This window comes from Heterodontus francisci, chromosome 24, assembly GCF_036365525.1.
Source record: "Heterodontus francisci isolate sHetFra1 chromosome 24, sHetFra1.hap1, whole genome shotgun sequence".
Classification (NCBI taxonomy): Eukaryota; Metazoa; Chordata; class Chondrichthyes; order Heterodontiformes; family Heterodontidae; genus Heterodontus; species Heterodontus francisci.
In genome coordinates, this window is record NC_090394.1 from 70,106,041 (window position 1) to 70,122,527 (window position 16,487).

Consider the following 16,487-nt stretch of genomic DNA (forward strand, 5'->3'; position numbering starts at 1 on the left):
GTATATGACTACCAGGAATTGGTTGGTCCTCTCAAACTAATCAGATGGCTAAGTTTTCACTACACATGCACACAAACCTGCTCGGTATTCAATAACAGTCATGCTTACCTTTAGTGATGGTAGTAACAGTGGAATATGCTGGACCAAAAGTGGTTTCCATTCTTGTCTGTTTTTGAAGGAAAACAAAGAAAGCTTAAACTCCTGGTCTGGGGAATGGGATACAGTGGTAGTGCAATCAGGATGGGTACTAGGCCAGAATTTCGAGTTGGCCTGTATTTTTTGGTTCATATGCAGTTCTATCAGAATTCAAGGCCAGTCTCCCACCAACCCCTCCACCACCAGCATGGACATTAGCAGAAGAGACAAGATTGCAGGATGATGTAATCCATTAAACATCCTGCCAGTGCCGCCTCAGTTGCTCCCCCAACATTAAGTATGGTTACTGAGTGAAGCGAGAGAGGAAATAGCTGGGGCCTTAACAGATATCTTTGCAGCATCCTTAAACACGGGTGAGGTCCCGGAGGACTGGAGAATTGCTAATGTTGTCCCCTTGTTTAAGAAGGGTAGCAGGGATAACCCAGGTAATTATAGACCAGTGAGCCTGACGTCAGTGGTAGGGAAGCTGCTGGAGAAGATACTGAGGGATAGGATCTATTCCCATTTGGAAGAAAATGGGCTTATCAGTGATAGGCAACATGGTTTTGTGCAGGGAAGGTCATGTCTTACCAACTTAATAGAATTCTTTGAGGAAGTGACAAAATTGATTGATGAGGGAAGGGCTGTCGATGTCATATACATGGACTTCAGTAAGGCGTTTGATAAGGTTCCCCATGGCAGGCTGATGGAGAAAGTGAAGGCGCATGGGGTCCAAGGTGTACTAGCTAGATGGATAAAGAACTGGCTGGGCAACAGGAGACAGAGAGTAGCAGTAGAAGGGAGTTTCTCAAAATGGAGACGTGTGACCAGTGGTGTTCCACAGGGATCCGTGCTGGGACCACTGTTGTTTGTGATATACATTAATGATTTGGAGGAAAGTATAGGTGGACTGATTAGCAAGTTTGCAGACGACACTAAGATTGGTGGAGTAGCAGATAGTGAAGGGGACTGTCAGAGAATACAGCAGAATATAGATAGATTGGAGAGTTGGGCAGAGAAATGGCAGATGGAGTTCAATCAGGGCAAATGCGAGGTGATGCATTTTGGAAGATCCAATTCAAGAGTGAACTATACAGTAAATGGAAAAGTCCTGGGGAAAATTGATGTCCAGAGAGATTTGGGTGTTCAGGTCCACTGTTCCCTGAAGGTGGCAACGCAAGTAAATAGAGTGGTCAAGAAGGCATACGGCATGCTTTCCTTCATCGGACGGGGTATTGAGTACAAGAGTTGGCAGGTCATGTTACAGTTGTATAGGACTTTGGTTCGGCCACATTTGGAATACTGCGTGCAGTTCTGGTCGCCACATTACCAAAAGGATGTGGATGCTTTGGAGAGGGTGCAGAGGAGGTTCACCAGGATGTTGCCTGGTATGGAGGGCGCTAGCTATGAAGAGAGGTTGAGTAGATTAGGATTATTTTCATTAGAAAGACGGAGGTTGAGGGGGGACCTGATTGAGGTGTACAAAATCATGAGAGGTATAGACAGGGTGGATAGCAAGAGGCTTTTTCCCAGAGTGGGGGATTCAATTACTAGAGGACACGAGTTCAAAGTGAAAGGGGAAAAGTTTAGGGGGGATATGCGTGGAAAGTTCTTTACGCAGAGGGTGGTGGGTGCCTGGAACGCGTTGCCAGCGGAGGTGGTAGATGCGGGCACGATAGCGTCTTTTAAGATGTATCTAGACAGATACATGAATGGGCAGGAAGAAAAGAGATACAGGCCCTTAGAAAATAGGCGACATGTTTAGATAGAGGATCTGGATCGGCGCAGGCTTGGAGGGCCGAGGGGCCTGTTCCTGTGCTGTAATTTTCTTTGTTCTTTGTTCTATGCCTGTATGATGCAGATAAATTTTTATTCCTCAGGGCTAGACCAGATCCTAGTGGGCATGGGGCCCAAGTATCCCAATGGCAATTGATCACGTAGCGAATTAATAATTTAAAAAATTTCAGGCACCTTTAATGTTGCGGTAAGGTGCTGCTCGGATGTTTCTGTCTACCCATTAGAGCACACAGATCAGTAATACCCAAGCACCTAACCTCCTCTTCTCCCTGTCCCACATGAATGATCCTGCTGCACTGGTATTAGGAATGGAGTCAGAGACATAACAGACTGGCAGGGCAGCCACCCGGCCTGCAGCCCATCCCCCGCCCCCTCCAGACAGGATTGATTCTTCACTGGGGTGAATTTCCATGTATGAACCAAGTGGCCATTATCCATATGCATGTCTTGGTCTTGACTGGACTCTTTTAGGGAGGGTGAAGACATTTGTTGTCAACTCTCATCTTTTTCCCATCCAATGTCCGTACACTTTCAGCAGGAGTGGGAATTGGAGCCAGAAATGCTGATGGCAACTGCAGCACCCCTTCTGCCTTCCTGGCTGACGCTCAGCTTAATTCATTGGATCACTGAGACCTCACAGGCCCTCTTTTAAGTTACATTTCCCCCGTTTTTCCACATGATATCCCCACGTAAGATTTTCCCTGGTCTCATGCCTCTGGTAATGCCATGCAAACTGTTAACTGAGAAGACATGGCAGCAGCCAAAAGAGGATCCACCCTCCAATTCTCCATTCTTCCTGCATAGCATCTGGTCTCCATGTGATATCTCCCCACAGTTAGATGACTTAAATTACAAATTCATCACTGTTAAGGGAATGCAGACTTAAAGCCATGTCCCAGCATACTGTGGCACATTCACTTCTCATTACAAACTTTCAGTTGCACATGTTGTACTACTCAATTCACTCCGCTTTCAAACAATTTCAGTAAACACCCATAAAAAAATTATGGCTCCAAAACAGAAATGTTTGGAGTTCTAAATTCTTGGGATTACCACCCAAACAGAACAATTCTATCAATTTTATATTAGAGCTCATACATGATACTTACAATGCTTGTATTGTCTATAGCAGGTATGTTTGTTGCACCTCCAGAGAAACAGTTGTAGCGATTGCTCTTGCTTGAGGTCATAATCTAGAACAGCCAGTCTTCTAATTTAAGTCCATTCCCTATTATTGGAAAACAGAAATTGATGAACATATGAACACTAGTGTCTAAGTTACAAACCTGGATAGTGATAAATTCTTTCAAGACGTAGGAACGACCTGACATTTCCAGTTCAAGTACAATACTCAGGAAAAAAACGTGAGCCAGAAATCACTGAAAAATAACAATGTCCTGACATTGTTTTCAATCTATATATAATTTACTGAAAATTATTCTGGAAGAATTCTACATTTTGATCTATTCTTACAATGGGGTAATTTGTTTGCTATGTGCCAAATTATAAAGGACTGAAAATGGATAGCAAATGAGAAGAACTCTGAACAGTCTTCCCCATCATGGAACAGTCCTCCACACTACATCAAATTCTAAAATGTTTACAGTTCTCAATCAACAATGAAACCATATAATAGTACCCCATCGATTAACTCCTCAGCAAACTAACTCATTGCAGTTTTTTGACACTTCCTGTCTAATCCAATTCCCTCAAAATACCATTTGCCATATTTTAGCTACCAGCAAGAGTGGACAAATGCAGCCCTTCGATTGTTTTGCTTTCTATGGTAGCCTAGCATCCCAGAGGTTGCCAGTTAAAATCCTATAATAATAAATTGTGAAACCGAATGCAATCTGGCCATTTGTGGGCTAGCATCAGAAAAAGCTGCGAGATTGACATCAGATCCCACCTGATTCATTAATGTCCTTCAGTGAAGGGAATTTGTTATACATGACATTATGTGGTTGACCTTAATGCCCTGGGGGCAACTAAGGATGCACAATAAATATTGCTTTGCCAGTGCTGCTCACATTCAAAGAAAAAATAAAAAAGGGAGAGGTTTCAATTTCTGGTTTAGGATGGGAAGGGCAACCAAAAGAATAGCTCATTTGTGTGCACATGGCGCAAAAGAACACGAATAGTACTATGAAACACAATAAACATAGGAATTAAAAGTAATTTGCATCAGAATCCTTGCCAGTTCACAGCAAAATTTTAAGCACTGACCCAAACTACCACGTTTCAGAAAATAATTTGCATTGTTTGTGCTTCAATAGTTTTTGAATCATTTATTTGCTAAGCTTTTTTTTGATACTGCGGCTCTTTGAATATTTACTAATCTTGTCAACTTGGGTGTTCAAAGCAGAAAATACATGCGTTCAAAAAGATTTACGTGCCAGAATTGACTACTGGAAACGTAAATACCTTAATTTGTAGATTAAGGTAGTACGTGAATCTACATTTGTTACTCCTGGAAGATTTACAAATAGTAGTTTTAAATCATCACTTAAACATGCCACCTTTTCTCATCCCATCTCATGTGATTTGTATTAGCTCAATTCCATTCATTAAGGTGGGCTGGCTGCAGTTGATACATCAAGTAATTAATAGTATTAACCAGTTACAAAGTCTAGATGACAGTCAGTTATCATTTAAAACTAAAATTACACTTTTGCAAAAGTAGCAAATGCAAGGAATCAATTCAGGATTAGCATGAAGCACAAACTCTACAGCCACCTGGACTAAAAAGTTAGATAAACCCAAGAATATGCTCATTAAGATAATTATGTTAATTAACATATGACTAAATATACTCTGGTTCTAAAGTCACTTTTGCATTAGGTAAGTACAGTTAACAGCACATGCCAAATATAAAAAGGAGAACAGCTCAGGACTTCTGATAGCTATGGAGGCCCACATTTTTGCGTGTTTCATGATCGGCTATTGGATTGGGAACCTCCCTCTGGGGCAGATGTGCAGTTAGTTCCTCGCGTCTTTCAAGATGTGAAATATCACCATGGCACACAAAGCAATTTTTGCAGCCATTCTAGGTCTGCCTGCCTGCCTTGCATCATGATGTGCTGTCAGCTCTGCATCAACAGATCTACAGGCACAAAGAACAGAGCTACATGCAGAAATGCAGACCTACCTTCAATCATAAAGGTCAGAAGTGGGGATGTTCGCTGATGATTGCACAATGTTCAGCACCATTCGCGACTCCTCAGATACTGAAGCAGTCCGTGTAGAAATGCAGCAAGACCTGGACAATATCCAGGCTTGGGCTGATAAGTGGCAAGTAACATTCGCGCCACACAAGTGCCAGGCAATGACCATCCCCAACAAGAGAGAATCTAACCATCTCCCCTTGGCATTCGACGGCATTACCATCGCTGAATCCCCCACTATCAACATCTTAGGGACTACAATTGACCAGAAACTGAACTAGAGTAGCCATATAAATACTGTGGCTACAAGAGCAGGTCAGAGGCTAGGAATCCTGAGGCGGGTAACTCACCTCCTGACTCCCCAAAGCCCGTCCACCATCTACAAGGCACAAGTCAGGAGTGTGATGGAATACTCTCCACTTGCCTGGATGGGTGCAGCTCCAACAACGCTCAAGAAGCTCAACGCCATCCAGGACAAAGCAGCTCGCTTGATTGGCACTCCTTCTACAAACATTCACTCCCTCCACCACCGACGCACAGTGGCAGCAGTGTGTACCATCTACAAGGTGCACTGCAGTAATGCACCAAAACTCCTTAGACAGCACCTTCCAACCCTGCGACCTCTACCAACTAGAAGGACAAGGGCAGCAAATGCATGGGAACACCACCATCTGCAAGTTCCCCTCCAAGTCACACACCATCCTGACTTGGAACTATATCACTGTTCCTTCACTGTTGCCGGGTCAAAATCCTGGAACTCCCTTCCTAACAGCACTGTGGGTATACCTACCCAAATGGACTGCAGCGGTTCAAGAAGGCAGCTCACTACCAACTTCTCAAGGGCAATAGGGATGGGCAATAAATGTTGGCCTGGCCAGCGACGCCCACATCCCTGAATGAATAAAAAAAAAAATCTCAATGTAAATCAGAGGAAGTACGGAAAAGGTCACTTGTGTCACTCCCCAGCAACATGATGGGCTGGATTTTAAGAGTCCACTGTTGCTCTCGGTGGCAGGTTCAAAAAATAGCAGCCCGCCAAAGAGCCACCGTGATTTCCTGCACGATGGCTCAGTTAAATGCCGGCAATGGCATCAGCTGAAAATCTTTACTCCATCCCACCCCACTCCCCAACAGTGTCACGCCTGCTTTTCCCAGATGGGGAACTGAAGGCGCGAGTGCCGGCCGCCACAGACCGGAAGATTGCCAGTAAGTCAAATGAATTTGTTTTATTAATTTAAATATGGAAATTGAGGTCCTGTCGCCCAGCGGTCAAGGCGGGGAAAGGGGGGCCGCCACGGAGCCTCGCCACCACCATGAGGATCAGACCAGGCCCTCTCGGCATCAGCCTCCGTCAGAACCATTTTCCGCTCTCCCATCCCACCCCGACATGGAGCCCAACGTCGGTGGGCTCAGTAAAATCAAGCCCGATGGATCAGGTGAAAAAGCCTTTACACATACACAGGTGGTCCTGAAGGTTACAGACCTTGTAATTAAAATGCAAAATGCAAATGTTGTGAAGCATACAACAATAATCCAACTGAGTTTAGCTTTATTCAATATGGAACTTTCAATTTTGGCAGGTGCAAAGAAGATCGAGCGGGGTGTATAACAGGCTGCCGATCAGCTATTAAGCATGTGCCAGGGCTGAAAGTACTGCTCACTATGTGAAACATTAAACATATATTTTATTTGCAATCTGACCTTAGTAAAGATCATAAACTTCCATTGCTCCCTTGTGACTAATCAGAGTCTGTGCTATTGCAGAGAGCTGTTTGAGAGTGTGTGCAAGGGAGGATTTTGTTTAAAGGTTAGACATCAGTAGAAACAAGGAAACTGAAAATTTACAGCACAGAAGGAGGCCATTTGGCCCATCACATCTGTACCAGCCAAGAAAGAGCTATTTAGCCTAACCCCATTTTCCAGCTTTTGGTCTGTAGCCCTCTAGGTTATGGCACTTAATGTGTATATCACAGTAGTTTTTAAATGCAATGAGAGTTTCTGCCTCTCCCACCCTTTCGGGCAGTGAATCAAGACCTCCTCCATCACCTGCTGAGTGAAAATAATTGATATTTTACAATGTGCACAAATCTCATTCAAACTTTTTTTGGGAAGGGCACATTTGATACAAAGTCACCCAGGAAACTATTCCATTTTAATTATGTAATACCATCAAATGCTTGAGGGATTACAACCAAACAGCTAAATAATATCTTGCTACAAGGACTTAGAGCTGAGAATTAAATCCAACAGATTTCTCTTTGCAATTAATACTTATGAAACCAAAAAATAAGCTCCCAACTATATTTTTTGAGGGGACAAAAGCACCAAGTTCATAATTGGTTTTCATCTGTTCCAGCAATATTTGCCAGAGAATGTCTGGTATGTTGCTCGTCTAAATTAAACACTGAACTCATCCAAAATAGCCACACACTCCTCAAATAAAAACAAGAAATGCTGGAAATACTCAGCAGGTCTGGCAGCATCTGTGGAGAGAGAAGCAGAGTTAACGTTTCAGGTCAGTGACCCTTCATCAGAACTGGACACAGATACACTCCTCAACCTTTGCATTCCTTCGAAGAAATAATCCAATCCAGTTCTCTCACTCACATGCTTCAATAGATGTTATGATGTATTAAAAAAAAAGGATCATTAAAAGATGTCTTTTAATTTAGGGGCATTTTTCAGTCTCCAACTTCATGAAAACTATTAGCATAATTGAACCCTTTTCTAAAGCTAAAGATGACTGAAGTATCTTTAAAACATTTTGTAAACCACATTCAATCTCAGAGCATCTTGAGTAAAACATTTTTTTAATGTGGTCAGGATCCGTGATTTAAAGATTCCACGTTTGGGAAACAGCTATGGATGCTACTGGACCATCATCAAGAAGCAAATGTGCAGGGGTCTGCCGATATCACTTAATCAGCTAAGCTAAGCTAAGAGGCTGAACTATACAAATCCTGAAGGAAACAAGTGCGATATCCAGTCTGCATTAACAAGCTTACCTGTACCAGCCATATTAACACCATGGTTAAAAAAGAGCTGAGTCAAAGTGACTGACCCCCTGATCCTTCAAAGCATCTCCACCTTCTACCAGACTCAAGTTAGGACTGTGAGGCAATATGCACCACTAGTCTGGATGGACGCAGCCACAATACTCAAGAACGGCAAGTGAATGGTTAGGAGTTGGATGAGTAAGGATCCCCAGAGTGCAGGCAATAGGTTTCATGGAATATGAGCTTAGCGACGACTGGCAGGGAGGTAGAAGAAAAAAAATGGGAGAAAGCTAGAGTAGCAGACAATCAGGTGAGGATAAATGAGGACTCGAGGGAGCAAGGAATTAGAGGAAAAGATGGTGGTGGGCAGAGGCAAGTATTAGAGTGGTCTTAATCTTAGAGACAAGGAAATCCACGATCTCTTCACATTTGGTGTAGAAGGGAAGGTTGGAGCAGGCAGTGGACGAGGTAATTTAAATATGGTGAAAAAGTGTCACAGATTGCACAGGATAACCATGTAAAAATAGGAGGATTTTGCTGAAGAGCATGGGACATGGTAATGGTTAATGTTGTTGGTTCATCTGGTTCACTAATGTCCTTTAAGGAAGGAAATCTGCTGACCTTACCCGCTCTGGCCTACATGTAACTCCACACTCTCAACAATGTGGTCGACCCTTAACTGCCCTCTGAAATGGCCTAGCAAGCCACTAAGTTGTCAAAGGCAACAAATGCTGGCTATGCCAGCGACAGCACATCCCATGAAAGAAGAATTTTAAAAAATCAATCTGGCCAATAGTTAGGCCAGCCTTGCACCAGGTGCTCTCAAGTTTGTGGCCCTTGGCCCCAAGGAAAGAAAGACAGGAAATGTACTAAGGAAACAGCAAAAATGGGAGATCTTGAGCGAATCAGTGAGGACATAGGCATCAATAACAGAGGTGAGAGAGCAGTTGAGAAAGCCAACTGTGGTAGAGTGATGAGTGGAGCTGGAGGAGAGGAAAATTATATATAGGTATATGGGAAGCAAGCAGGAAATTTAAAAAATCAGTACAAACTAGATGGGCCCAAGGCCCTGTAATATTCTGTAATGCAAGTAAAAGATTGAAACTCCTTGATTTTATTTTAAAATTTATTAATGAATACAAGAAATAAACTCAGTACAAATTACTTTCTGCAAAAACTACCTGTAATCACTGAGCAGGCTTTACTCCAAATTAATCTGAACAGAACCCTTTAAATAGCTCTTCTAAAGACACATCGTGCACAATGATTTTCAACTTGGTGCCTTTGTTATAATGGGAAGGAATTAAAATTATGAATATACATAGCATTCAGAATATTCAATGTTGGCAGTCCTCATCTAGCTCAGCTTCATTCATTTGAGAGTCTAGGCAGTGAGACTCAGCTGGTTATAAAATCGCCAGGCTATCTTAAGGTTGGTCTCCACAACTGCAACTGACCTGTTCACAACCTATGTACACTAGCCAGTGGGGGTCACTAGATGGCAATCAAGCACAGGTTATCCTAAAAAACACTTATTTAACAAAAATCCAACTGATCAGATTTACTGTTTTACTGTTATAGAAAACATACAGGTCTCCTTTGAGAATTGGAAGTCATCTTGTGCTGGCAAAGTCTTATAGTCTATTTATATTGCTAATGTACCAAAGACAGCCCTGCTAAAAATCAGCACTTTGTGCTTTTATTGGGAGTTGCAGACAGAAACATCACCGAAGTTGGTAGCTGTCAGCTTTCCTCCAAGAGCAGCAACACCACTACTAGCAGTATAAACCCTTGCAATCCTAAAACCAAGGCAGAGGGGTCAAATGAACACAGCTGTTACAAGACAGGAGGAATTTAACTACTATACTTCCCCACCACTACTGACATTACTGGAGCAAAAGAAGATACCAGCTTTGAAAAGGTTTTTTTAAACTGTGACCGCAGATTACATATTTACTGTTGTTTCCACAAAACTATTTGGCAGAGCGGCAAAATAAATGGGCTGACAGGGAAAGTGAACCTTAATGTCAGGTGCAGTCCTTTCCTTCCATTATCCTGCAGCAGACTCCACAAAATAAATGAGCTATTAGTTTCACTTTGAAGATTACGCAGTACTGTGTAAATCAACGCGAGTGTGAAGCTGCAAGTAAACAGACACATTCTTGTGCACAAAGGCTGCAATATAGGCAGTAAACTGTTTAAACCATGTGTGCTTACTAAGTATGCTTTTAAATGTCATCCTGATTTTTGCAGAAGAGTTTTGTTTCTTTGGCTGGGAGAGGGGAAAAGAGAGGAGCACCATGGAACAGAGACAGAAACAGCTGGGATGTTCTTCTCTAAGCTACCTTTGAACCCAGAGAGACCAGTGAATAAAAAGAAAGGAACTGGGGGCAGAATTTAAAAATTCGCATCTGGTGTGCAACCATCATGCAATATCTTTATGGCACTGCACACATCAGGTTGCCACATCTGTAAGTTAAACAAATTTATGACTGATAATTTAACAAATAAGTGCTCATTTCAGCTAAATGTCCATTGATTAAATGTGAACAAAGTAACTTGATTCAATTGGTAACTGTCAAAGAAGGATCAGTCATCACGACAAAAGTGAGCAATCAAGTGGGTCATTCCCCACCCCCGCAGTAACAATCACTACGCAGCAAAAAAGTCTCTCAAATCAGTTCCTCAGTCTGTCATTGTTGTCAGCCATTTCTCTTCATTCAAGTGAGCACTTTCAGGTACAAATAACGTAACAAATAACAAGTACGGATTAAAGGGGAATAAACTTTTATCCATGAAACTGCTTAACGTTAGAAACATCTCCATGAAGTTAACCTGCCCTCCCAGTAAGTCTACCCTTCTGTCCAGAGCTCGAGATGAAAGTTCCATCTGAGCCTTGTTGGGGATGGGAGGGTGCTGGAATTCCCTGCTGCTGCTGATAGAAGTGTGTATGAGAACTGCATCATGCAAATTTCACCCTGTTCCTGTATGACTACAATATCCACAGTGTACCGAGCTAACTTGGGTCACATGACTTTACAGGTAGAGAAGAGTGACGCGTTCTAAAGTTGTGTAGCAGGTTCTTTTTACTAAATAACTCGCTTGATGGCAGTGTTCACTTTGGATTATTCAGTTTTGTTTTGTACAGAAAGAGAAATATTGGAGCTATCAAGAAAAAAGTGCAAAACATTTGTAAAAGCAACAAGAGTAAACAGTAAACATGACATGACACAGCACAACTTCTTTTTTGAAGTGCAAACTAAAAGGGAAGTTACTGCGACACCCCTCTAGCACGACAAGATATCAACTCCCGAAAATTACCAATACTTAAATATACAGAAGTATCACATGCTTAAAATGATTAATAAGGTCCTTACAGAAAACAATTTTGTTCCAAACCACAAGTAGTTTGACAGTAACAATATAATGCAAAAAGTGCTCCCTCACCAGAGGCACTTCAATAGGCAAACATACCTGACAGAGTTTGCCTTTAGCACTGCTCCCTATTCATGACAGCATGGTTAAAATCAGTAACTCGCCCTGTGGTAGATCCTTTTACCACCCAATGGTGCAGCATGCTAGGGATGAATACTTGGATCATCCTGTCTGCCCATCGTCAAATGCTTTTTATTCACACTGAATTTTCATATGACTTTCCTTTATTATCCTAAAGGAGAGATATATTCAGTACTCTTTTTTTTTTAAAAAAGGACTTTGTGAAAGGTCATCCCTGAACGACCTTCCCTAAACTTTGAGGTCTGTTCAGCACCTTGCTGGCAGTCTGACTCAGATCAGAAATACATCTTTGACAAAAATCACAATATACCAACTTGCCGTGCTGCTGCTAATTCCACAGACTTAATAAAAGTTTATGTATGTTTCCTTCATGACTAGTTCACAATTGGCATGGTTTCCAAAATAAGAGATGAGGAAACCAACAAAACTCGGCCCCTCGAGCCTGCTCTGCCATTCAATAAGCTCATGGCTGAACTGATTACTCCACATTCCCGTCTATTCCCGATAACCTTTCACTCCCTTGTTTATCAAGAATCTATCTACCTCTGCCTTAAAAATATTCAGACTCTGCTTCCACTGCCTTTTGAGGCAGAGAATTCTAAGTACTGTGTGTAATCAAAAATGAAACAAAGGCTTTGTATCTTTTGAAAGAATAACAAAGTAACTTATTAAGAAAGTAACACATGTTCAAAAAGAATTCTGATCACCATGCAACAATGTCGACTAATATATATTAATGGCACCATTCCTCCTCCAACCTCAAATTTATTGGGCCAAATTTTGCAATCAATAGCAAAGGAACAGCACTTACTGTTCAATACGCTTGCAGCTGCCCACAGACTTTGAGGGTTTTTGAGCGGTAACTTGCTGTCATCGGGCATCAAATCCAGTGCAGCATTCTCTGTAGGGGATTTGGGACCTGCGTGAGCAGGACAAGCACAGCGCGGCTCTTTAACCAGATTAAAGAGTCTATACTGAAACACTCAATTAAAAGCAAAATACTACGGATGCTGGAAATCTGAAATAAAAACAAGAAATGCTGGAAACACTCAGCAGGTCTGGCAGCATCTGTGGAGAGAGAAGCAGAGTTAACGTTTCAGGTCAGTGACCCTTCTTCAGAACTGGCAAATATTAGAAATGTAAATGGTCAATAGCAAGTAAAGTGGGGGTAGTGCAAGAGATAACAAAGGAGAAGGTGTAGATAGGACAAGGTCACAGAATAGCTGACCATTCTAAACCAGGAAGCACAAATCAGAATATGGAATTCAATGTAAAATCATATACAGAAAACAAAATAAAGAGGGAAAGAAAGATGTGATTGAGAGATTAAAGAAACAAAAGAAAAAGTAAAACATTTAAAGTATTTATAAAATCTCCAACAATAATTAAATTATCAAAGAATGAGACTTTGCACTTATAAAATTAAATTTCCAGTGCCAGAGAGGTTGTTTGGTATAATTAAGATTTGCAACTCTGTTAAACATTCACTTACATCTGGATGCACCAGTCCTAACTATAGTAACCTCATGCCCTTACATGGAGTTCAATGCCTTGGTATACTGCAGCATGTGGAAGGGAAGAGCAAATCAGACAGCAACTTCTGCAATTCGACTTTTAACTGCACGTGAGGACTTTGGAAGTTGCTATCCGATTTACTCCATAATGGCAAGCGCTGATAGCCTCACTTTTACTACCGCAAAATCCATGCCAGTATAGCTTTAAAAAGAGTAGATTGATGCTGGTTACAGTATGCAACTTCACAGTATAAGAAGTAAAGTCACATAGTGTTGACTTGCTTAAAGGCCACAAAAGTCATTTGATCTCTGCCATGATCAAAAAGTCAATGTTTAAAACATCTCAGCAAGATAAAATGCTCCAATGTCAACAAAAACCATACAAAAAGATTCCAAACATGGTTCCATGGCCATCAGGTTGAGTAAAGACAATAAACTATTTTGTCCATTTGCTTTCCAACTTATTTTGCTGCCTAGCTTTCAATTAAAACTTGCTGTCAGTCTCTTGGGCACCAGGTTTCCCCGTCCCCGCCCCTGCACCATGTGCAAGCTGCATGAATTTCACGCACATGGATAGAGTCACCTGCACACTCATTAGATGAGTAATTGACTTGTAAAGAAAATCCCTAGTCTGATTTTAGCTTACTTCTGTATGCTACGCTTCTTAATCAATAAGACCCTTACTCAATTTCATTTTAAAATACAGAACTTAGCATTCAGTTCAAAGTAGAGCTCCTGCAAAATGCAAGACGGTATTCTGCCCTTTAAGCAACAGTGTGCATCATTTTGAGTCATGCATAAAAGTGGATCAATTATGGCTTACCTATTCAATGCAATAAAATGGCAGAGTCTGAAAAGTCGAATTCTTGGATATGAAACAGGTAACGTAAGGCAATACCAGCAAATGAACAGCTGTTGTGACCAAGGCGGGAGGAATGCACTGTTTATTCCAGTTCCAATTCTCCACAGGCCACAACATACATTTAGCGTTGCCCACGTACCAATACAGTCCATCAAACTTTACCCAGACTAACGCACGCACACGCGTGCACACACACGTTAACTGAAAAATAAAGGCCACCTAAGCTGAATACTTGCTCACTCCTGGAAAAAAAAGAGCAAAAAAGGAAAGATGTCCATTGTTTTGGTTTGGCGTTCCAAATGCATATAGATGGCTGTCAGTGGCATCTTCCTAAAGCAGTTCTTTCCAGGCGATGTTGAAGATCAGTTTGGGTAGGCTTTCCAAGAAATGCAGCTACAGAGACTTCAGACAGGCCTTACAGCAGAAATGTGACAACAGGGATTTCAGTTCCCACACATTCAATACACAGGGTTTCTTCAAATACAGGAGGAAAAGACTGACACACTGGATACGCAGTGTTTCTTTCCAAGAGAGAGAAAGAGATGAGCTTGGTTTCCTTGGCAGGCAAAAAACTACTGTCTTCCAAGCAGTTTTCACTCCAACTGTCTTTTTAAAACCATTCCATATACCAACTCACTGTCCAAAGTGAAACCATGAACAATGCCACAAGAGACAAGCCTCGTGACCTCTATAAATCTGGACTTGTCACTTCTCTGCAAACATCTATCCCAAAGTCAAAAACAATCCCTACTGGATAATTGTTCGTAGACAGGTGCCTTCCTGTAACTGTTTCGTTTTCAAAGCCAGACCTCTCAGTGACCCTGGTAAAAACCCATCCATGGAGTTTTTTCAGTTTTCCCAAAATAAACCAATGTCCAGCTCTAAAATACATGAGTCCTCAAAAAGAAACTTACAAATATAGAAGCACTCTTAGCACAGCCATCAGTATCACTCTGGAAAAAGAACCCCTTGGGCCTTTGTAAACAAAAAAGGTGCCACTCACTGATCAGTCATCATATTTGAGCTATTTAGCTACTCTCCTAGAATCATAAATGATTACAGCGTTGAAGGAGGCCATTCAGCCTGTCGTGTCTGTGCTGGCTCTCCGCAAGAGCCATTCACCTAGTCCCACTTCCCTGCTTTTTTCCCCAGCCCTATAAATTTTCTTTTCACATAACTGTCCAATTCTCTTTTGAAGACCTTGATTGAATCTGTCTACACCCCCCTCTCAGGCAGTGCATTCCAGATCCTAACCACTCACTGCAAAAAAAGATTTTTCCTCATGTCAGCATTGCTTCTTTTGCCAATCACCTTAAATCGGCATCCTCTGGTTCTCAACCCTTCCACAAACAGAAACATTTTCTCCCTATCTACTCTGTTCAGACCCCTCATGATTTTGAATACCTCTATCAAATCTCCTCTCAACCTCTTCTTTTCTAAGAACAGCACAGCTTCTCTAATCTATCCACATGACTGAAATCCCTCATTCCTAGAACCATTCTCATGAATCTTTTCTGCGCCCTCTTTCATATTTTCACATCCTTCCTAAAGTACAATGCTCAGAATTGGACACAATACTCCAGTTGAGGCCAAACCAGTGTTTTATACAGGCTCATTATAACTTCCTTGCTTTTGCACTCTATGCCCTTATTTATAAGCCCAGAATCCCGTATGCTTTATTAACCGCTTTCTCAATCTGCTCTGCCACCTTCAATGAATTATGCACATATAGCTCCAGGTCCCTCTGCCTCTCCACCCCCTTTAAAATTGTATCCTTCATTTTATATTGCACCTCCTCACTCTTCCTACTAACATGAATCACTTCACACTTCTCTGCATGAATTTCATCTGCCATTTGTCTGCCCATTCTACCAGCCTGTCTATGTCCTCTTGATGTTTGTCACTATCCTCCTCAGTTCCCAATACTTCTAAGTTTGGTGTCACCTGCAAATTTTGAAATTGTGCCCTGTACACCCAAGTCTAGGTCATTAATATATAATCAAGAAAAGCAGTGGTCCTAACACAGACCCCTGGGGAACCCCACTGTAGACCTTCCTCCACACTCTGTTTCCTGTCACTCAGCCAACTTCCTATCCATGCCTCTACTGTGCCTTTGATTTCATGAGCTCTAACTTTGCTGACAAGCCTGTTATGTGGCACTTTATCAAATTCCTTTTGGAAGTCCATGCATCAACTGCATTATCCTCATCAACCTTCTCTGTAATCTCATTAAAACTGAAGCAAGCTAGTTAAACCCAATTTGTCCTTAACAAATCTGTACTGACTTCCCTCAATTAATCCACATTTGTCCAAGTGACATAAATTTTTCCCGAATTATCGTTTCTAAAAGCTTCCCCACCACTGAGGTTAAACTGACAGGCCTGTAGCTTCTGGGCTTATCCTTATTCCCTTTTTTGAACAAGGGTGTAACATTTGCAATTCTTCAGTACTCTGACACCAATCCTGTATCCAAGGAGGATAGGAAGATTATGGCCAGTGCCTC

General features: G+C 41.8%; 1 protein-coding gene across 4 annotated transcripts in view; it reads right to left on the bottom strand.

Annotated features, from left to right (window-relative positions):
* Positions 1-16,487, bottom strand: part of traf7 (TNF receptor-associated factor 7) — a 60,332-nt gene that overhangs the window by 30,033 nt on the left and 13,812 nt on the right. For 3 of the 4 annotated variants that reach the window (XM_068056526.1, XM_068056527.1, XM_068056528.1), the window contains 2 exons: positions 3,042-3,160; positions 109-166 (listed from right to left, as the gene is read on the bottom strand). In XM_068056526.1, coding sequence (XP_067912627.1) covers positions 109-166; positions 3,042-3,122 — 139 coding nt within the window. In that variant the 5' untranslated portion in view covers positions 3,123-3,160. Of the gene's footprint in view, positions 1-108; positions 167-3,041; positions 3,161-5,886; positions 5,989-16,487 lie in introns of all 4 variants that reach the window. The other variant, XM_068056529.1, reaches the window with a different exon arrangement.